Source organism: Eutrigla gurnardus (assembly GCF_963514095.1).
Source record: "Eutrigla gurnardus genome assembly, chromosome: 20".
Taxonomy (NCBI): Eukaryota; Metazoa; Chordata; class Actinopteri; order Perciformes; family Triglidae; genus Eutrigla; species Eutrigla gurnardus.
The window spans coordinates 17,113,727-17,137,358 of NC_139931.1; the positions used below are offsets into that span (position 1 = coordinate 17,113,727).

Below are 23,632 nucleotides of genomic sequence, written 5' to 3' on the forward strand. Positions count from 1 at the left end.
TAATGAAACTTTATCTTCATTGACAAATGTCATACATAATGTTCCTACCTTACAAAAACCTAATGCTGGAGCCTCTCGTTGACCTACAGACAGGTAAACAAGACCTTCGGTGAGACGATTGGCTATATAGTCATTCTTAATGTTTAATTCTGCCAAAATCACAGAATCATTCAGGTTCACCAGAAAGTCCTTGAGTTCAGACGCGCTGCGGTAAAATGGGAGGTTTTCTAAAGGGACGCTGCTTCTCAGAAACACTACCAAGTTGTTCCACAGGGGCTCCGACAACGTGAATCACGATCAGATATTCTTTAGTTTTTCATTATATATTCTACCATGCGAACATTAACCACAAACTACTAAACAAAGTATTCCACTTGATTTTTCATTTGCCACGTTCATCCTCTGTAGCTCCGCCTGAATGCTAACATTTGATGCTATAAATCTTTAGTGGGAAAACTGTGATCGTCCATTATTAAATAGACAAATACAATTAAATACACCAGCAACTTTAGACATTGTCAGGAATTCTTGTGTAGAATAATTTGTTTCAAGACTATATATATATTTATTAATAACAAAAACTCCAACATGGCCTCTTTGTGCCACCCAGAAAAGTGTCCCTTCCAGGTAGCCTGAAAGGCTTACATTTATATTCTATTTGAATATTCTTTGAATTGACCTGATTTAACGTATCAAGTCGATATAAGCAGCACAAATAGCGAGCTTTGTTTTCCAGCCGCCATGTCGAGAGAAGCCCTTCAGTAGGCTGGCTCAGACATCAGAGCTTGGCCCGCGGCCTCCTGGAGCGTCTGTATCAGCACACAGCACAGCCGACAGACGTCACCGACCCCGCCACGCACGACTCCTGAGTCGTCGAGGACGCCGCGAAGACGCCGCCGTTAACCTTCCGTTAGCGTTCCGTGCAAACACTCTGGCGTGCGCCTCGGACGTGTGCAGTGTTGGTGGCTCGGCCACGTCGGCACATGGCAGCAGCCGGGGCCGTTGGACTGGCGAGGCGAGAGGCACAGCTGCTTGGAGAGGGGCTCTGTGGCGTTTGCTGTGTCCCTGACTCCCTCCAAACACACACACACACACACACACACACCAGAGGCATACATACAGTATATACCCACACATACACACCCCCTCTCTATCACTCACACCGCAGCAGCATCCCGGTAACGGATAGCTCCTGATTGGTGACTCCATCCGTGTGGGTTTTTTATTTTTAATATATTTATATATTTATCAGCAGTCCAGGAAGAGGATTCTGGCGTGGCGGTGTGTGGAATGGCGTGGGAGAGGCAGAGTGACCCCGGGCTCAGGTGGCAGCTGTGTTATGACTTCTCTGCCAGGTCGTGGTGGATGGTAGGACGGATGCTCCCTCATTCTGTATCGATCCATCCGTCTGTCTTGTTTTGGGTTGTGTTTTTGCAGGGGGGGGGGGGGTTGTGCTCCATTTTTGTTTTTAGGTGAAATATCCCTCGCGCCATGATGTCTACGCGTTTGTGCACGTTGCATGTTTCCACGCTGTGCTTCCGAGGTGACTTGTTCGCGGTGTTTTGGCGGCTGAGGCCAAAAGGAAGCCAACCGCCGCAGCTCACTTCTTTCAACGCTTGAATGAAGCGATGGCGGTGGCGGTGGCGTTTGTTTTACGATATATTTGCATTTGGGAAATGTCTTCAGGCTTGATGGAGATACTCCCCCCCCCCCCAAAATGCACTTCTTCCTGAATTCTGATCACAGGATAATTTGGGTGATTGACTCCATCAAAGATATCTAGGGCTTATCCCGGAGGAAAAGGGGTTTTAATTAAAGCGTGTTTTTGCCACTCGAGGAAATGATTCTGAATGTATTAAGGCCGTGATGCACTTCTGGGGCAACATGTGCTCCCCCCCCCCCCCCTGACTTTATTTAACCCTTACCTGTAGTACAGTCACTTCAGATACTTTTACTTTTTGACTTGTATTTGCATTCTAACTGCAAATCCACTGACTTCAACTTGTATTATGTGTATAAAAAAAAGAGAGAAAAAAGCTGCAGCTGCTGTCTGTCGGCTTCTGACCTTCAGCTTTTCTCTTTCGACACAAACATCCAGAGTTTGGATCAGATCAGAGAGTTAATTTATTCCAGATTTCACATATTGACAACATCAATCATTCCGGGTCTCTTGATAGCAGTCTCTTTATCATTTCCCCTCATGTGGCGTTTCCGTGTCGATCACAGAGGCGTCTCGAGGCCTGACACAGTTTGTAAACCCGAGGGCTCGTCTCAGCGCCAGCCTGCTGCGCTCGCCGCTATGTAGGGCATGGGCTGGACCCTGGGTGGGTGGGAGAGAGGGGGGAGGGGGGGATGGCAGCCAGCATTGGGGCCCCATGCAGGGATGCAGGAGGAGGGGTCACGGGGTGCTACAGGGTGCAGAGAGAGGCATACAGGCTGGCAAAGGAGCATCTCATCGTGTCTCAGCTCCAATTCTGTGGAATTATTAGATTTAGAATTAAATGAACAACCCAATCAGATCTCTATTTCGTGTTTGGTTTCACCCCCTTGATAGATTTGCTGAATTTGTTCTGAGGCAAAGGCAAGGAGCCCAAATCAACTGATTTAAAGGGCTACTCCCACAATTGCATTGCTCTTTCATGGAATTGAGGGGCCTTTTAAAAAGCATATTTAGAGAAAAAGAAAGGCTCAAAATCAGGCCCATATTCAGACTTTAATCCCCTAGTATGGATCAATTGGTATAATTCCCATAATCCACCTGGATATTATCTTTCATCCAACCGCCCCCTAAATGCTTACTTCTGTCAAACCCCATGCCTCCTCTGGTTTGTAATGACTTAGATATTAATTTTCCCAGACTTCATGGACTTTTACCAAAGACACACTCACACTATTTTTAACATGAACTTCAGGTGGAGAATTGGTGGAGTCCCCTTGTTGCCACGGTGATTGTCTCATTTGAAGGATTTTAACTGGCCTGATGATATGACAGCATTCATATTTTAGTGGAAAAAAGGCCAAAAATTTAGAAACATTTAAAAAAAAAAAGTTTTTGTGTGTAATCTATACATTTACTTTCTTTTCTGTAATCATCTGAAGCCCTTACCACCCGTTTAGCGTGGCCATGTCCGTGGCTGTATTTCTTGCCATTTAAAGAGATGAAGATAGATGAAGTTTCATTTTCGTTTTTTGTTTTTTTTTTAAAGTGGATTCTACTTTTATTTTTAGGCAAAATATCTTAAAATGTAGCCGTTTTATAAGGTGTTTTAGAATGTGTGTTGATTATTTTAAATTCCCAGATTTCTGTATTAAGTTTTTTGAGTAGCTTGTGAGGCGTTTCTTCGGTTGGTGGGAACTGATGTGTGTTTGTAAACCCTCAGATTTATCGGCTTTTTTTTAAATACTACACAAGCAAGTCAGGTGTGATGTCCCTCCATCGTCCCTTTACAGGTTTTTGTCTCTTCTGTGCAGACGCCTCCCTTCTCCCTCCCTCCCTGTCTCACCCTCTCCCATCTTTTTTCAATCTGTCTCCCTCTCCGTCCCCAGACAGACCCTCCCATCAGTGCCCAATTCCCTCCGTCTGGCTCGTCCCCTTTCCTTTTCACCCAGATGACCCTGCCACCGCCCCCGTTCCTTCTGTCTGTCCTGGCTCGCCCTTACCCAGATGCCCCCTCAACCACTGCCCGTCCCGTACCAACCTTACTCTCTCTCTCTCTCCACATTTATCCGTCTCTTTATCTGCCTCGAACAGCGCCTCTTGCTCGCTTTCTCCCTCTCCCTCTCTTTTCCTCGTATGCTCCCGCTGCACAGATGCCTGGCTTGGTTCGCAACAGCTGTCTCGCCATGTGCCACCACCAAGTGTTGCCTCCGACGGCAGGGCCGAGTTGGGCTGGGTGGTGATGGTGGGTTTGGAGGAGGAGGGGGGGGGGGGGGGGGGCGCAGAGTGGATTAGTCATGAATATTCATGTTCCCTTGTATGTTCTACGAAACAGAAAATGGCACCACAGAGGAGACTCCACCCATCCAAAAAAAAAAGAAAAAGTGATGGTTGGGTGAGGACGGAGGGAGGAAAGGAAGGAGGAAGCACGGATAGGGTGAGTCAGGGAAACGTGATGGGAGAGTATGGGACATGGAGGCAGACGGATGGAGGGGAGGAGGACCAGACTGATGGCAGGGATCCATAAAATGACCCCCCCCCCCCCCACACACACACACACACACACACACACAACCTCAGAGGTGTGAAAGAGGGAGCGAGGGGAGGCGGGCTTGGGAGGAAGTCAGGAAGGAAAAGGGGAGAAGGGACTGGAAATTTAGGAAACAAGATGGGAACATTTTGTTCTTTGGGGGCTTTGCTTGAAATCTGCAGTCAAACATCTATGAAGACGTTGGCAGGAAATCTTAGATTAGCATGTTAGCGCGCTAACATTAGACGGATGCTGGGAATGTCGTTAGTTTTGCCTTTTGATGTGACGGTGGAGAAAAAGTCAGCACAGGGTCGTCAAAGTCGTGGCAATTTATCCCAAGAGGAGCTTGAACGGTGTAGAAAATGTCACGGCAACCATTCCGACATTCGTTGAGCTATTTCTCTCCAAGTACAAATGTCATCTCATTGTGATGAAAAGCCAGGAATCCTAGTGAAACGAACTGTGAATAATGTTTCTTATGATGGGAGGTCAAGACCTTCACCCAGGAGACCGCTGTTTGTGTCCAAACATCAACGTCCACTTGATTTTACGTCCATTATTTCAATACCATAGAAAACAGTCAATTTAAGCCAAAACATGATGTTTTTACGAACCCTAACCAAGTAGTTATGTTACATTTAAAAAACATTTTTTTTCAATTTACAACCACATGTTTAAAACTGACACTGTCATTTATAATGTAGTCTATTATTTATGTTTTTACATTTATTTAATAGAATGAATAAGGGAATAAAGTCAACAAGGTGAAAAATTGTAAATGATGAACACTATAAGGAAACATTTGAGAGAAATGGAGAGTTTTTTAGCCTTGCTGTTCAGTGTAAAGAATTTCAGTGATTTAAAGTAAAATCAAATTAAACATGAGCCCAGTGTGGGAGGGAGTAGTAAGTATGAATATAATCACAAGATGAACAGTATCTGAAATACTAGCATCCAAGTTGTCCTTAAAATAAATGACATCAGTTATGATATCAGTCCAAAACAAGTCAGTACACGGTTGGCGGTTTCTAAAGGACAACGATGCTCCTCAAACTTTGGATTGGTTGTGTGGGAACGTCATTTTGTAGGTGACAGGGTTGAGTCCGTAGGATTCACCCTCTGGGGAGCACGAATGTCATGGATTTCATAGCGGCGGTCTGGACCAAAGTGGCAGACCGACCGTCCGGCGGACTGAAAACAGAGAGAGCCGCGTCGCTAACGACGACCAAAGACGGGGAACACAAAAGAGAAGCAGGCGCATGACGTAGATCTGAAAAAAGGCCAAGCGGAGGTGTGAGAAACGACGAAGCCTGGATGATGAAGTGCGACTGCGGGGAAGATGATGAAGAGCGGGAACGAGAGCAGAGGGAGAGGAAGAGAGGGGGGACGAGGAGATAGACAGCGGGGGTGAGGGGCAGCGGATCGAAGCGGACCAGGGCTCTGGTGGCTCGTCCTCGGGTCTTTCATTGAGAGCCAGGAAAAGAGATTACAGCGGCCTCGTTTTCTCCTATGGGGTGTGAGAGAAGGTGGGAGAGTGTGTGTGTGTGTGTGTGTGGGGGGGGGGGGGGGGGGGTGGACCATACTCTTCTCTTTACTGCCTCCCCCTCGTTGCCCTCCCCCCCGGCAGACCATGACACTCTGGTTCCACCGGCTGGACCCAAACCGATGACAAATCCTGCAATTTGATCTGGATCTGGACGCTTTTTGGGAAAGTTTGGTGCTTTGTAACGTATCATGTTACGTGTCATCCACACATTAGTTTACAACGACACCCCGGCTCTCTCTTCCCGTCTCATTCAGCAGCAACATGCAAACATGAGTTCATCAGAAACCTATAAACCCTCCTTGCCGGTAGAAGATAAGCGCGGCGCTGGTAGGCCGGCCCTCCTGAGAGCACTCCTCTAGCGGTGCCGTGGAGCTGCCTGATAAGGGCAGGGGAGTGTGGGATACCCTGAGAGATACACACACACACTCACACTCTGCTCAGCATCAGTTAGCCAGGTTTCTAATGAGCCAATCAGCAGCTAGCGAGGCCCGAGGCTCCGCCAATCACCCTTCTCCATCAGGTGTTGCTAATCTCAGCACTCAGCCTGCAGGTGCGTTCAGCGATCATGCTAATACCACCGAGAGCAGGAGGGAGGATGCTCTCAAAATGGCAGATTTATTTCGAAACAAACCCAAACTCATATTTGAAGTAAGAGACTTCTTCTCCTACCTTGACATTCTCTCTCTCTCGCTCTCTCTCTCTCTCTCTCTCTCTCTCTCTCTCTCTCTCTCTCTCTCAGGGGTCTTTTGGTAATTAAGTACGGCTTCTAATTAAGCTTCAACCTGTATTTCAAAGGCCCTCCGGGATTCTCCGACTCTCTCAGATGAAGGAGTCTATACGCCGCGAGATACGGAAGCGTTTCAACATCACAAGTTGTTTTGAAAAAGGTGGTGTCGGTAAAGAGTGGTACATTTTCATATCAAAAGGTGTCTCCGGAGCTTTGAGAGAGCTTTAGAACGAGTGAGATGAATATCTGAACACCGACAGAACCATACGACGTACGTAATAAACTTCATATCTCGGCCTGTTAGGACGTCGCAGTCGTGCACTTCCTGTTTGGTCTGCGGTCGCCGATCTTATCGCTCTACTTGTGCAGTAACGGGAACGTACGTTGACCTCAGTTTGAATCGTGGAATGCACTGTTTACTCACGCACCGCACTTATGTACAATTTTGAGGTACTTCTACTTCATTTTATTCTCTATATATTTTTACTTCATTGCACTGCAATCAGATGGAACTTTAAAATGCACTTTTTAATGCGTAGACTTGGCCGGCTGGGGGGGGGCTTGACTTCCTCACCCCGAGGTGGAAATGATTCACCAACATAAAATAATGAGGATAACGATTGGCCTGCTCAGACGGAGAGTTCACACAGGAGAAAAGTGGTGGAAAGGGAAAAAAAGTTGAATTATTATTTTTTTTAAAGGAAAAAAAACACCCACATCCTTCATTTTCATCATTATCATGACTTTTTATGAACCATTATTCTCCCCACTTTAGTTTCTCATCCCCACACCTAATCTTATGTGTCACAAACACTACCAGACTCAACCAGCCACGTCAACACAAACTGTTGTATTTGTCTAACGCCGTCCAACTCTCCATCTGCTCTTACTGTGCCAATTCTCCTTTATGTTACATTGCACAAATAAAAAAAGCACTTTAATGCATTATTATAAACAATATAAGAGGCGTTTCTGTTGCTAAATGGGTATTTTTGATGCTAGATTTACTGAAGTAACAGAGGGTTGTATTGTGTGTAAAAGGCCTCAACACTTCTTCTTCTCCCACCATTTGACGTGACGTCATTATTTAACTCGTTTTGTAATCGCAGGTGCACGCGGTGTCTTTGTGGTAACTTTAATAGCATTGTGTGGGACGTGTTCCTCCTGCAAGTCAGCGCAGCGGGTCAAATGCGTCTTCATGAAAATAAAAAAAGCCCAGAGAGAGGAGAGAATGGCCGGTTCCACTGGCCGCGCCAAGGTCAGCATTCCTCGCCGGGACCGTTGCCTAGCGGACTGTTGTGTGAACCTCCGGGGAGACGCGCTCCAAAAAGGTGCAAACCCGGAGGGAACTTTTAGACAGCGGAATATGGAGATGTGTGCGCGCGGCACGAGCGGTCAAGAGCGCGTTTGGAGGTTTTGGAGACGCTGCCGGACCTCGCGGCCCAGATCGACGCCTTCATCAGAGATCCAAAACGAATGTACGTCCCTCTGTTAATAACATCGCCACCTTTTTATGAATCACACGTTGAATTCATTCACTAGAATAAATTCCGAGCATTTTGAAACGCCTCCAAGCAGATTAATACGACGCAATGATGCGTTCACGTCACATTTAAGTTCAAATAAGTTGGAAAAAGTCGAGCAAAGCTAAGGTCAAACAGGTCATGGCTCTAATAAAACGAATCAACGGGCGGAGGTGTGGAAAACACGTGAGGGTGTCTCGCGCACCTTTTTCATATGACGTTGACGTCACATTTACCAGCCTTCGTGTTTTATACAGAAACGCGCTGTTAAATTCCCGTGCAGGTTGACAGCCTGAATAATAACAATAACGATTAAAATGATAATAAAAGACAAGGATATAATATGAGTGCACGTGCCTTGAACAGGTTTTGTGGCCCAAAGACAGCTGAAGACTGTCTGTCGTCCTGCAGGCCTCACGTGAAGAGGCCACACACACTTTTCATAAAACACCATGAATGAATGAAATCAGACAGAATTTAGGCCTTAAATGTATTGCAAAAAAATCATAACAAAATAAAAAATATATAATAAACATTTGAATAAAAAAGGATAAATTGGATTAATCTTCATGAGGATTTTATTATTATTTTTTCATTGTTTTCACAAAATCCACAAAAATATTATCTCAACACATTTACCCTCACTGTCACCCATTTTAGTTATGTTTAGCTTATTTTTAATACAAAAAATGATTGAGGCCTAAACTAATCATTTGTCATAGTGTATTTTATAGTGGAAAATATATTATTTTAAATGGACTTAAAGAAACGACTCATCTTCTTTGTAAAAATGTTTTTAAAAATTGAGTCGTGCTAATTTAAAACACTGATGTATTTAATTGGGTGTTAATTAACAGGTTTACATGAAAAGGTCATATGATTGTGCTTGTTGAACATATTGCTGTATAGAAATGCAAGAATTCAAAATTAATTTGTATTAACAACATTATGAGGCCTGTTTTTTGGTCCACAAATCCCAAAAATATTTCAGTGTTCTATTTGATTTGAAACATGTCCTCCAGCTTCTCATTTAAAGTGATCGAGTTGAACCAACACGCACTAAATGGATGGCAGGTGGAATCAATTCTGACGATGCTCGTCATCTTTTTTTTTTTTAATTGCGATGACGTCTGCAGATGCGCACTTCCGTTTCCCATAACGGCCCAGAAAACGCCACGGTGGTATTGATTGGTGCAATTTTCCTTTTTTTCTTGAAGGCATCTGTTTTATCTGAATGTGGTTCTTTGTTTGTGGTGGATAAATGTTGTTGCGTTGTTTATTTTTTGCCTCATTTGTGTGCAAATAAACAAGAGGCTGAACGGAACGGGACCGGGACCGGGACCGGGACCTGTGAGGCCTGACTCTGGTCCACTCGGACTGGCCGTGCGTGAATGTGGCAAATACAAAGGTGCTTTCCAAAATAAGGCTTAACAGCTAGTGGAACATCTCATATTATTCCCACCACGTGGACATAACACAGGTCTGTCCAATAATAATAATACAAATAATAAATAAAAGTAATATATAATATAGAGATTTGAACGCTCCGTTTTACCTCCTTAAAATACAATATTTATTTTGCTTGAATTGTATGTTTTTGTCGGGGGGTCAGATTTAGTCTGAATAAAAAGTTTATACTGTATTCCACTCTGAAACTATTCGGGTTTATCATAAGGCACCATCCCTCCCTCCCTCCCTCCCCCTCCCGCCCTCTCTGTCCTCTCGGCCCCGAGCTGCCCCTACACTTTTTTTGCCGGTGAGAGCTACTAATCCCCTGCGTCCATGGTTTACTCTGAGCCCGTATTTAATTCCTCTAAACCCCCAGCTGCCGCCCTGGTTACTCACTGAACACGACAGACTGCGAACCGCTCTGGTTATTAATAATTCACCAGCTCTGCCGCTCCGCTCCTCCGGCCGCGGCCGCAGGACCCCCGCGCGTCCCCTCGCTGCAGCACGCTGCTGTGTTTCTCACTTCCAGCGTTTGGATTTTATCTCTTTTTTTTAGGGGGGAGGGGGACATTTCACCTCCTTGTTATTATTGTGTTCAGCCTCCAGGCAGTCCCCGGCTGGCATCGGCCCCACCAAGTCCCCGCTGCAGCCTCACCGACTCGCTGCCCACATGCTGAGCTTTGTCGCCGCTTCCTCCGCAACTTTGTCCGGACACTGAGGAACAGGTGTGGAGAGGGGAGGAGGGGAGGGGGAGGAGAGCGAGGGGGGGAGGGAGGAGGAAGGCACCGAGTAGGGACGGTTTTTATAGCAGCGAAGCCGGGAGCATGCACGAGGGGGGAAGCGCGCGGCGATCGTCCCCTCCGCGGGAGCAACAGCTGATTTTGGCGAGCGCGTAAGCAAAGAGAGAGCGCGAGCTACTTACTGTCGGTGCGCGAGCCGGGACTCCTGCTCTGTCACTCGGGGCTCAGACGGTGACTGCGTCGGTGGCGCAGAGCGCGGAGACGCGGGCGGGACATTACGGTACCGGGACAGACTGGAGAGAGAGAGAGAGAGAGGGGGAGAGATAGAGAGAGAGAGGGGGGAGAGAGAGCAGCGCGCGCTGATCTGACGGTTTTCATGGAAATATCACGAGGTGAAGCCGAACATAAACACCCCGCATGAAGAAGTAGACGGCTTGGATTATACGGCTCTGTCCCGTTTCGCCTTGACTGAGAGGAGTTGACTACAAACTACCAAAAAGAAAAATGTTAACCGGGCAACAGGCCGCGTATTAGGGCTCTTTTGCTTCCGGTCTAAGGCCCAGCTGAAAGAAACCGAGCCGTTTGCTCTCTCCCACACACTTTTTTTTTTTTTTTTTTTTTGGAAGCCGAACTTTTCAGAGTGGAAAATGGGTCTTTGAGAGTGTTGGCACATTTCCCTGCACCACAATGGTACGTGCTATGTAAACCAATAATTTGCTCATTTATGCAGTCAGCTTTCAGATTCATTTAGATTTAATGATACACAGACATACCTTTAAAGTTTAGCGGGCTGAGTTGCCCACTTATAATTCTGTTTGTGTATGTATGTGTGTGTGTGTGTGTGTGTGTGTGTGTTACTGTTTACTTGTTTAGCTAATGCGTAACAGTCACCGACGAGCGTGCCAAGTTCTTCCACCTATGCTCCCCGCCACGGTTTATTTTTAAAAGTGAGAGTTCGTCTTGCTGAAGATGTTTATGTGTATATTTAAAATGATCTGAGGAAATATTATAATACGCCCTATTTAAAAAAAAAAAATGAGTTGCACAACACGTTGCCAAAATGTGTTTCCAACCTTGTGGCCAAATCAGTGTCAAGCCCCCTCAGTGCACCGCCACTGCCTTGTGCCCGCCTTATCCACATGGAGAGCGTGAACCTCTGATGTGGGCCTGCCCGGTACTATTTATAGCCACGTATATGATACACGTTATCGCATATCATACAGTGTTTGCGGCTAATCAGGAGGCTCCACACGGTTTATTGTAAAGGTTACGCGCGGTGACATGCGAAGAGCACGGATCCCACCTAAAGGCGAAGTTTAACAGAGTTTGGAAACTTGGCTACAGGAGGATGGAACTTATTCTTTACGCCAGCATCCAATTATGCGCCTATTTGATTTGTGCGTAATTACGCACGGCGGTTTAAACCAATTGCTTCGTTACGCAGGTGATTTATTTGTGCAATTCAGAGAAATCCTGTGACATCACGGCGTTAACGTTTGCGGTGACTGATGTGCTCACGTCCAGCTTTCTTTCATTCAGCAACACTTTGAGATTTTATTTGGGATTTTCTCAGAAAAAGTTCCCCCGTTTTATCCTCATTTGCTCCGAGAGAGCATATGTGTTGAGATTGGCAAATCCATTCCCTGTGAGGTTGTGAAAACACGCATTTGAATGCAGCTCTTGCAGCTTTCAACATGAGTAATCAGAAGTCTGTTTTATACAGAATTATGATTGAAAGCTCGCACATCCTTGACCCTTATAGATCCTTTTTTTTCTTATTTATTTATTTATTTTTGGCATGAAATGAGTCAAGTCAGGCAATAGTTAGGTGAACCTCCCACGTACAACCTCAGAGCTGCTCAGATACCAGGAAGGGGATCTTATTTGCACATGAATATGGAAGAGTATTAGTATGAATAATTATTTGTTTACGAGCATCCTCGCTGACGTGGCAGCTGCCCAAGAAGCTCATCAGTAAAAATGATACAGAATTCAGGACAGGCCTCGCATGGGATTATATCGACTTGTTATTCTCCTACTTAAAGCAGCAACTCACCTCGTTTTTTTTTTTTCCTGTTTTCTTTTTAAAGGGAAGGCTATATTGTGAAATTGGGCCAAATATTTCAGTTGCATGTTAGTTCTGTCAGAATGCACTGGAGGCATCTGTCAATCAGAGTCAGGCTGATGCTCTGTATGGGATGCACAACAGGTTTATTGATGCTGGAAAGCAAAAAGGAAAATGTGACCCGCTGTCATGAAACTTTAGTCCCAAATTCTAGTTCTGCATCAGACCTTCATGATAAGGAATATTAGTCCTGTTTTATTAAAGTCTCCGCTACTTTCTCAGGGCCAGTATGTGTGTGATGTACAGTTCAGGAGAAACAAATGGAGTAATCATGGAGTGCTGCGTAAACAGTTGTGGTAATGGTGTCCTGCACTGTGTGTGTGTGTGTGTGTGTGTGTGCGCAGGCCTCCACATGATGATCACACAAGCGTTTTTCCAGTCTTGTGTCTGATCTCCCCCGTCTTGGCCGTTGTCGCTGCCAGTGATGTCATGCCTCGCTGTATACAGAATATTATGCTTTTATGTTTGTCCTGGCCTTGACGTTTCCCTGGAAAAATAAATAAGGCTTCAAGCGAGGCCTCGGATCGTACATGTGGCGCGTGAGTTCTTGCTGTAGTTTAAAGATGGAAACTGTGATTGACGCTCAAACGGTGTAAATATTAGGAAAGCGAGCTCAGGCGGGTTTGTCGGGCCGATTGGTTTTTAAGCTGCTTGCATCCATCGAGGACACGTCCAGAGGCCTGATGACCCGCTCTTGGATGTGACATTTGTTGAACCAAAGTGTCACTCTCAAGAGTTTGTGGGCCTGAATTGTTTGCATGTTTCTCTTTGAAGGCCAAGAAACTGACATAAAAAACAGAGTTTAAAGGGGAATCCAGATCCAGTGACTCAGTGTTGTAAACTTTGGGAACTTATGAGGAAAAGATTGAAATAAGAAGAGTTGAAATCGAAGCAGCAGACGTGGACATATCCTGACTTTCATTCAGTCATGATTCATAGGAAGTGGAGACTACAATTCCCATAATGCACCTCAATCTTTCAAACTCCGTGGGCCAAGTTTGTAACAGAGTTCTTCTGTCAACAGAGTTATTCTGTCAAATATTTGAAAGCCTTAATTCAATCCAATCACATAAAAGCTAATGTTAGGCAACAACTACACCAGTCACATGACTTCACGTCACCACCTGAAAGCTAATGTCGTACTAGACGGCTAGCTGCTTGTTAGCAAGCGTCTTTTTTAAGACACGTAAAAGCTTGAGGACTCATTCCTGCAGTGCTCCATACCACTGTGTTTCCATGCAGTTATGAGTCTCGGCTGTCTAGCACTAGTACACATGAGTACACCTGAAAACGAAGACAAACGCTTAAAGGGCCGGTATGCAGGATTTGGTGGGAATGGTCTTCTCTAGAGCCGGCGTTTGGTTTGTCCATGCTACTAGAAACATGGCGGTGCAACATGGTGGACTCCATGAGAACTATGGAGAATAAAAACACAATAATTGTTATTTCCAGGTTATTATACACTAAAGAAAACATATTAATATTGTTTTCCATTTTACCAATAATTCCTTTTAAATGCAACACATTGAATGATCACAAGGTACAGGCCAAGGAAAACCCACGTTTAAAGGCGGCTAATACGCGTTTGGTATTCACCAATATTCCATGTGAGGCCTCTTCGGGGTCAACTTGAAACTTTAGGAAAATAAAGTATTTTAGCAATTAATACAGACCCTCTCGGAAATGGAGAGCTATTCTGCCAAGTGACACCTCTTCTGATGAAGCATTTACTCTTGAAAAGATGTGATTTTGTATGAAAAGTGGTGCGATGAACTTGTTAGCGGAGAGCACTTTGTGCCAGATGAAAGCAGCGGGGTGCCTTTTGCAGCCTCGGCTTTATGACTTGCTGAAGTGAGCATTGAAAGTGTACAAAAGTGCAAGTGAGTGATCTCACCTGTTCCCAGCGCAGTCTTTTGCTTTAAACGACTCCATCTTGACACGTGAGATAGGAGGAGGATTTTGACTTCAGGCACCAGCGCTTAACTTCGGGAACAACGCTGATAGATGCCTTTTAACTCGTTTTAACCCAAATTACAACGCTCCCGCTTTGACATTGATACACATTTCCATATTTTTTCGCAGCGTCTCACGAAGCTGAGGCTGATCATTACGCTCCTAACTCTTCCATCTCATTTCTAACCCTGCCTCAATTACTTTATCAAGACTTAACCCTCACATTAATTGGTTTCACAAGACACCCCAGACTGCACACCAGCTGTGTAACCGAGTAATTTGAATCTACTTAATTTGGGAAGGTGTTGGTATCTTCTGCCTTCCGAGTTTAATTTGGGGGGGAAACACACACACACACAAACACACACACACAACAATACATGTATTTCTCTCATTCGCTCTCATCTTTAGGGCCTTAATGAGGAATTAGAGCCAATAGCATTATTCATTAAACGGAGCTTGCCAGCTATTTATCACTAACAATATTAGCATATTTGTTTAAATTTTCAACACTTTTTTTGTTGTTGTTGTCGTAGCATTCGTAACCTGGTTTAGCATTTTTAATAATCTGGCATCGAATGCATCGCGCCCAAATTGAATGCCGAAATAAACAACCAATGGCGAGCCCCAGAAACATACTAAGAAAGCCGCTCTAAACACGCGCACGCACCTCCTCTAATTACCGCCTCCCCTGCTCCCCGTCTCCTTCCTCACCTCCTGAGATGCAGGTGTAAAATATCACATTTTTCCAGCATTTCTCCCTGAGGTAGCGCTGGCTTGGACTCACACAACGTAAATTTTCCCCTTTCATATTCCCCCTCCCCGCCCCACCACCACCACCCCACACATTTTTTTCTACAAACAAGTTCCCCCTCCTCCCATCCCTCCCTCTCTTTGATGTGCTTGCCACATCTGCACAGGTTTGTTAGCTTGTTACCAGGTGAAGAATGAGGATACAATTAAGGGCTGAATGAAGTGGGACCGGGTAGGATGTCAGTTGAGTTTCGCGGTCTGAAGAAGAAGAAAAAAAGCCTCTGATGCTCCAGAAACCGTGGAAAACGCCGCGGTGGTGGAAGGAGCGGCGATCGTGAGGATAACCTGCCTCTCGCCGATTGTTGTGTATCCAGAAACATGGAAACCCAGGTGGTTTCAGTGCTGGTGTGTGTCTGCATGTGATCAAGAGAATGAGAGAGACGGGGGAAGGTGGGCCATATGTTTATGTGCTCTAATATATCCAATGCCTTGACAAAGACCCCCTTTAAAATCTGACTTATTGTATTTACTTCAGAGGGATGCAGAGATCAAGATTCATGTTTGCACTCATAGCAGGAAGCTCAGCAGGCCTCTTTGCATACTTCGCTCAATAGACCCTCATGTGGCTAAGACTGACCAATCATAGCGTAGCGTCGGACAGCACCGACCAGGGTCCGACAACTGTCGCAAATCTCAGGCTGGTTGTCTGGATTTTTGAGGTAGTGTAATTCCATTTACGTAAAAACCTGCGGTGCTAACATTAGCATTAGTGTATTGACTTACGTTAGCACTTCTATGCTACGCTAGCTACCGAAGGTGGATGACTTAATGTCGCTGCTTTTGTTTCTTCAGCGATTGTAACAGTGGATGATGGTGATGTGCTGGTCCACATTTAAACTGTTGCTCTGTTAGCTTCCAGCTTGTTTGACCTCCTGATGTGTCCTTCAAACGCACATCCAAGTCCTTTCTGCCTTCTTCTCTCTGAAATTGCTTTTTTCGTCATTTTCAAAATGATATCTCTTCTGGGAGTGCAGTCAGTGACAGTGTGGGCTCCACGGCAGGGGGCGGGGCTTAGCGAAGGGTCGATTGACAGGTGTTACGACCCACATTACTGCACTCCTGGTAAAATTTCCCAGTAGAAATGTCCAACTTTCGAGCCCCAAGCATTCCAGGCGCCAAATGGTAACAAATAAAAAACATGGCTGACCGTGACAAACGGTCAGCCGTGATGTTTCTTTGGCAGCAGTACACGCACACACACACACACACACACACACACACACACACACACACACACACACACACACACACACACACACACACACACACACACTCGTATATGAACAAGCAATGGTGGAAAAATAACACGAAGTAACAGAAGCCTTTATATGTTTTATTTTACAGACATATTTTTACATGAATTTACATGCAGAACAGGTTTTACTATGATATGACGTATTATTTTACTCAAATGTACACACTGACTTTAAGTCGATGGGTGCCACCGTCACCGTGTGATGTCACACAGCTGTTTCTTCCTGAAGTCGGGTAGATGGATTGGACGTGATTTCACAGCGGCATTCCATAGGCCCTTTTTCACAGCAGCCATTTTGACATGTCATTGCAGGGTAAACACAGGTGTAATTAATCACATTAATTACAGCCTTGTCCCACGTAGGTGGGTCCCGGTCCGCTGGAATCACGTGAAACACTAAATAGAATTGGGACCATAATTAATTTTATCAGTTACACCTGTGTTTACCCGGCGTTGACAGGTCAAAATGGCTGCTGTGAAAAGGGCCTATTGTACCTTTTCTGGTAAGAGGCTGGACATTTTTGAGTTCTGGGTTTTCTGGAAATCGCTGTTGCAACTAAAGTAACAGATCAACATTTTAAGACTTTTTTTTCCCCAAGATAGATCTTAGCCTAGCTTAGCATAAAAACTGGAGACGGAGGAAACCGCTAGCCAGGCCAAAGTGCTCAAAGTTTAAAAAGATGCCTTAATTTAACCAATTAACAGTGAAATGCTTGTGTAGTTAGCAGATAGTTTGTATTTCACACATCCTGCCATTATGGAGCAACATTAGGATTAATTTGGAGTAGTATTTCTCTGTTTTGGTCTCCACCAACTCCTTCCTGTTCTGTTTGGAGCCGAGCAGATTTTTTTCTGCAAGCATCTGCCTGCTATGGTGGAAAACATGATGCAAGCTGTGAGAATAAAACCAAACGGTAAAGTTTCAGGCCAGAAAATTAAATGAAAGACACTCGGTCGCGTCTTGACTCCATTTACATGTAACGTGTTATTTTTTACTTCTATCAGCAGTTATAAACCCAAACTTTAAAATTTCATCTGACCATTTCTGACTTTTCATTTTCAATGAAATTGAAATTAATACTTAATCTGGCATTAACACTAAATAAACTAATATTCTTGTTTATTTATGTTATTCTTGCATTTATTTTCACTAAATTTTCAGTTTTATTATGTAATTGACCTATTTCTCATTTCTATTTTCCCATATTTATTGTTGTTAAATTGTAATATAATTATTTTACAATTATTTCTTTTATGTATTTTCTTATAATGTTTCTCTGCACCGCGAAGCGTGTCATTGTATTCCTACACTATACGCCTTTATAGCTGGAATTGGAATAGGACTGACGTGACCTGATCACAAACATAGACAGGTCAAAGGTCGCAAATGGGACCAATCTGTCCTCACACATGTGGGATTAACATCCTCTCAGCTCACTGGTGGAGATAAAGCACCAAATTTGCCCAAATCATTGACCGATCTCTTTAATACATCACACATACGTAACAGAAGTAGACTTGAACTGTGACATTGACCGAGAAAAACGTAATGTTCTGTTCTGTTCTTTGGCCTGGCCTCTGAAATGTTCCTCTTTATTCTCTCTTTTTTTTTCTCTCTCCCTCTCCACTTTGTTTGGAGTCATAAGGACATTGTCTGCGCGCTCCGCTGATAAAATCTGACAACCATTTCAGTCTTGTATTACACTCCGTCTCAGCCACCAAAAAAGTCAACATCCCAGACATCAAATGATTACTAGAGCTTTTTGAGTGTTAATTACACGAGGCTCTGCTCCTGCTCTAGCTCTAGGCCGGCCATATGGATTGGGCATATGCTCCACATATATATGTATACATACAGAAACACACACATATATAATTGATACCATGCTCCATAAAAACTGACAGTGGCCAGTGCTGCAGGGAGCTACATCAAACACTGATATGGACAAAGATACGCTTCATTCATGATGTTTCTTTTGTCGTTAAGCCGCTTTCACTAGCATCGTCAGTTCGGCACAATTCACTTTAAGTGACTCGGACCTGTCAGAAAAGCGGCGACTCGAACCACCAGCGCTCCTCTGTGATTATGGACCGAGTAAAATATAACCTTCGGCTGCACCTGGCAGTTTAAGAGCTTAGCAGAACGCCCGGCGAGCTTGACAAGGCCGCCATTTAGTGGGACAAATGGTTTGAGATGGTTTTCCTCCAGTGTTTCCCCGCACATTAATGATGACAGGCCAGAGGTGGGACGCCGAGGGCTGAACGCCATGAGTTTTCTCAGTCACTTGGATGACTTGAATTCAAAATATTCTTTTGGAGTTCAGGCTCCACGTGGCCCCTCTCACCCGACACGAAACGACTAGATGGAGTGAAATCACGCACACAGGTGCCCTTCCTGTGTTACAGTAAAAAAAAGGGGGAAAAAGACTCAAGCTGTAACCTCTCATTCTGAAGGATATGAATAGCCCGTGTCTCCAGCCGCAGCTCGGTTAGCCCCAAGTCTGGGACTTATTATAGTGCCGTGTGTTTATGCATGTGTCTGCGCATGCATTTCTCCGAGTGCGATCCCGTGTCACCCCCCGTGTGCACGTGCATATGTAAATGCTTAAGTCACCTAATGCGTGTTTGAGTTCCCCCCAAAAAGGTTGTTTACCTCGCGTGCCAGTTTAAATAGCATAACTTTACATCTTGGAGCTGGCCACGAGCGCTGTTTGTTCCTGTTTTTTGGGGTCCGGGTGTGTGTTTCCGCTTCAGGTATGTTGGGAGGAGAGTTCTGGAAAATGGGATTATTTCTTCTCCTCTGTGCAACTCGACGCTCCCGAACTTCCTTCCCCTTCCTTTAACTCCCAGAACGCAGAGTTATTTTCATTAACCTAGCCCTGACAGCTTTAGTCGCTATGCAAAACATTTCAAAGTCAGCCTGGCGGGAAAACCAATTTGAACCAGTTTGGACTAAAACAAAAAAGTAATAGCCACGGTCCAGCGAACCAGACAGAACTCCCATCTCTGATCCAGATCCTCAGTCTGTGGTTCCCTCCCATCCATGTTGTCTGGCCTGGCTGCCTCAATTGAAATCTGCAATGGATGCTCATTCAGAGCCCAAGTCTCCCGCGGCATACAAATGAAGCGCGCTGAATAGAAACAAACACTTAGAATAAACACTTTAAAGCTGCGTCTATCAGTGAATGCAACGTCGGGCTCCCAGCGCAGCCGAGGGCTTGTGTTTGTATGTGTGTGTGTGTGTGTGTGTGTGTGTGTGTGTGTGTGTGTGTGTGTGTGTGTGTGGACGGAGGTATGGCATCTGTATGCACGTGAAACTGTATGTGTGTGTGTGTGAATGATTTGTGCTGAATCAGTGTGCGCTGACAGAAAAGTGACCATGCAGGTGAAAAAGCATGGGGCAGGAAGTGCTATTGTGTTGGAGGATTGTGTGCGGGGTACGGTGGCTAAAGGCTCTGCTCCCCATTTAAAGTGGTGGTCGGGCAGGGCCGGGCCTCGGGCCTGCACAGCATACGTGTGTTTGTGTGTGTGTGTGTGTGTGTGTGTGTGTTCCTAATGTAAAGATGTAAAGTTACCTGGTGGTGGGTTAGGACTTGAGGATGATTAATACATAGATTAATATAAGATGATGATCCCAAATCTGACAGCTTCGCAGCCAGTTTTTCTCTGTGTTTTTAAATTCCCTGAACATGAAGACGGTGTCAACTAATGAATAAATGACTGTTGTGTTACATTTCAGGCAACCGAAACCTTTCTGTTGAACGAAGAACCCTCCAGAGGTCCTGGGATGCCTGAATGCTTTGTAGTATCAGATTCATACAGGGTATGCATCTATTATTATTATTATTATTATTATTATTATTATTATTATTATTTTCGTTTTATTATTTTTTTATTTAAATTCATTTTTTATTTAATTTTTTATTGTATTTATAACTATCAATAGGAATTATTATATATATTATATATAGAAACATATTTTAATATTATTATTTAATATATTATATTAAATAATCATATATTAAATAATCATAATATTTCATATGTTATTATTAAACATTAATAATAATATTTTTTTTTATTCTTATGTTATCATTATTATTTTTGTTTTTATTATCTCATGTGTTGTATTGAAGGTGTTATTTGAGTAATTACTCATTACTATGACTGACAGTCTGTTTTCATGCTCTCTGTAATTGCACCACAATCATAATGTCATTCACAGCTCCCTCTACTCAGCTGCAAACCATTACAATCATTATTTCCACACGCACATTTCAGAAAAAAAAGAAAGAAAGAGAAACGGAGCCTTTGCAACTTCACCGAAGCGCCCTGGCCTCACAGGAGCGAAAATGATGACGATAATGTGCAGCACGCCTCGTTGTATGAAAACCAAAAAGGAATACAAAGTTAGAGAAAGAGAGAAAGAAACAGAAAGAAGAAAAATCCTCCCAGTGAGCGCATTGGATTTATTATATATTTATTTAACGATCGACTTAGTGATATAGGATGGTAATAAAAACAAAGGAGAGGGGATAGGGCTAGTGGGAGGAGTAGGGGGGGATGACTGAAAATGTGATTGTTAATGAGGTGGGAGCCAGTTTTCTAGGCTACATGCTCTTTGTTTCCCAGAGTTAAGACTTACGCCAAGTCTCACACAGAATCTGGGTTGCTACAGTGTATCGTGTGTCTCGGGGTTCAGAAATGAACCATTATGGCTGTAATTGAGTCGCGCGGCTGGTAGGGGAGAGTTTCGGAGAGGGGGAGGAGCGTTGCCGGGGCTGTATTGGATTCCAGGGGCAGCGAGTTCAAGAACATCCACAGGAGGGTGTCCACCTCCAGCTCCTCACCAGGAGGTCTGCTGCTGGAGGCGTTACTTTTAGATCAAGTGCATCTGCGTCTCGGCTTACGTGTCGCTTTAAAACCCAATGTTTTTACATTGTGACCCCTTAAAATGAAGGGATGTCTACCAGAGTGCAGATGCAGATTTCTTTGTCAGATTGTTTCATTTGAAAGATTCTGATTCTCAGTCAGGACCCAAAATATTCATTTTATCACGCTATGTTTGTCTTGAAGGAAATCCTCAAAGTGATCAAATCTGCAGGTATGATGAGATTTCAATGTTCCAATAGAAAGAAATGAGTCTGCGTGTTAAAACAAGACGGGTTACTGCTTTGAAACGAAGAAAAAAGACTTTAGGAAATTTGTGAAATGGAAAGAAAACAAAAAAGATCCCTTATCTTTTGACGACGCTTTCGTCAGACAAGCGGCACACACATATACAAGCGAACTCTGGAAATTCAGACGTCAGCAACACTTTCTGGTACGCATGCAAATTAAGGCCAATGAGCTCTTCCATCTGCAGACCAATATCACAGAAAGAGGGACCACATCACACAGTGGGAACTTTATTTTGACTTTTGGTTGTGTGTGCGTGTGTTAGACTTGTAGTCAAGACCGCCTAAACCGAGACCAAGACACTACCAAGACCAGACAGTATCAAGACCAAGACACTACCAAGACCAAGACCAAGACAGACCAAGTCAAGACCAAGACCAGTTCAGCTCGAGACCGAGACCGAGACCGAGACCAAAAAAAAAAGTTGTTTTTGCCATTTTGCATGAGTTGTAGAACATAAGCACCATATTGGGTTCAGCTGCTTAGTATATGAGAAATGTATTATTTCAACTACAGGCACAATAATACAGTGACAGTACATGTCTTGTGTGTGAACTCACTATAAATGTTTTCATCAATTGACTAAAAATCTAATATGTGTAGCAATTGCATGACCACACCGTACTACACTATTTGAGGATTGACTCTTGAGTGCTGTTAAGGACTGACATGACTATAGTCCTAAAGTCATCTAACAAAATAACAAGCCCCCAACACCACCCTGCACCTTAAAAAAAAAGTCTAATGAATTGGAAATATGTCACCAATTTAAATTGTCCTTAATTTGTAGATAAAATGTTAATTCTAAATATTATTATATTATAATATCAGCATCACTGAAATGGCATAGGCCATTGCCCACTGGCAAACAATCTCTTTATGGTCTGTAAAACCGAACCTGATGACTGACGAATTCGCCGACATTTTGCGTCCTCCTTCATAGATCTTGACCGTGCTTCAGAGGCTTCAGAGGGGGGAGGGGGGAGGAGGAGGGAGGGGAAGCGTGAGAGGACAAGCGCCGCCGTCTGTGTCACAAAATGTATGTGATTGGTACTTGAAGGGGGCGTATAATGATAGCTGTATTTAAAAAAAAAACTGTCCTTGCCTGCCTGGATAGGTTACATTCCCTTCGAGACCGCGCTGCCAGTCCGAGACATTGCGAGACCGAGAGACCCGAGACCGAGACAAGACCGAGACCAAAGACTGTCGAGGCCGTGACAAGACCAAGACCACGAAAAAGCGGTCTTGAGACCGGTCTCGAGACCAAGACCGGTCTCGAGAACTACAAGTCTAGCGTGTGTGTGTGTGTGTGTGTGTGTATCTGTCTGTCTGTCCACAGATAATCTCACATACTACTGGACTCATCATCCTGATATTTTTTTTGCTGCTAAATAACGACCATATGCTAAAAAGCCTCTTGTTGCCACAGCGATTGACACTTTTTTTTTCAAACTATTTTATTGACTGTTTTGCATCTTTGACCCCTCGTCCCTCTTAACCAACCGGCCATTTCTGCCAATCAGCTCGGCGAAACATTACATTTACATTTATGGCATTTAGCAGACGCTTTTGTCCAAATCGATTTATAATAAGTACATTTGTCAAAAGAAAGAAACCACAACATATCATTACCGATAAAGTAAGAGCTAAAAAATAGAACAAGTGTTAGGTCCTCATCTGAGTAAAGTAGAAGCTGTTCAGCAAACATACCTTAAGAACAATAGTCCTATGATCAAAGTGCTATAGGTAAGAACATAGAAGTGCTTTTTTTGGGGGGGGGGGGGCGCATTAAAGGTGATCTTTTTTTTGTGGCTCAAAAACGGAGATCCTGGATAATATCCAAACCTGATATGTTAAGTGAGGCGTGATGCAAGATGGATAGATGGATGTTTCTTGTTTGCCACCACCTTGGCTGTAACGGAGACGATTGAGTGAGATTCAACTCTTTGTTGCTGACGGAGAAACATAAATATAATGTTGAAGACTAAAGTCAATCTAGAGATGAAGGAGAATAATCTCACATCATGCTGGATTGAAGAAGACTTGAAACTAGAGATTGAGACCATAAACTCATGTTTACAATCTATACATTGTATCTATCTATACAATCAGACTCCTGATGGCCAGCAGAGACAA

General features: G+C 44.1%; 1 protein-coding gene across 14 annotated transcripts in view; it reads left to right on the forward strand.

Moving 5' to 3' along the window:
• Positions 1-1,285: 1,285 nt before the first annotated feature.
• Positions 1,286-23,632, forward strand: part of nfixb (nuclear factor I/Xb) — a 144,498-nt gene continuing 122,151 nt past the window's right edge. For all 14 annotated transcript variants that reach the window (XM_084037999.1, XM_084038004.1, XM_084038000.1 and 11 more), the window contains exons 1-2: positions 1,286-1,368; positions 20,058-20,141. In XM_084037999.1, coding sequence (XP_083894125.1) covers positions 1,291-1,368; positions 20,058-20,141 — 162 coding nt within the window. In that variant the 5' untranslated portion in view covers positions 1,286-1,290. The remainder of the gene's footprint in view (positions 1,369-20,057; positions 20,142-23,632) is intronic.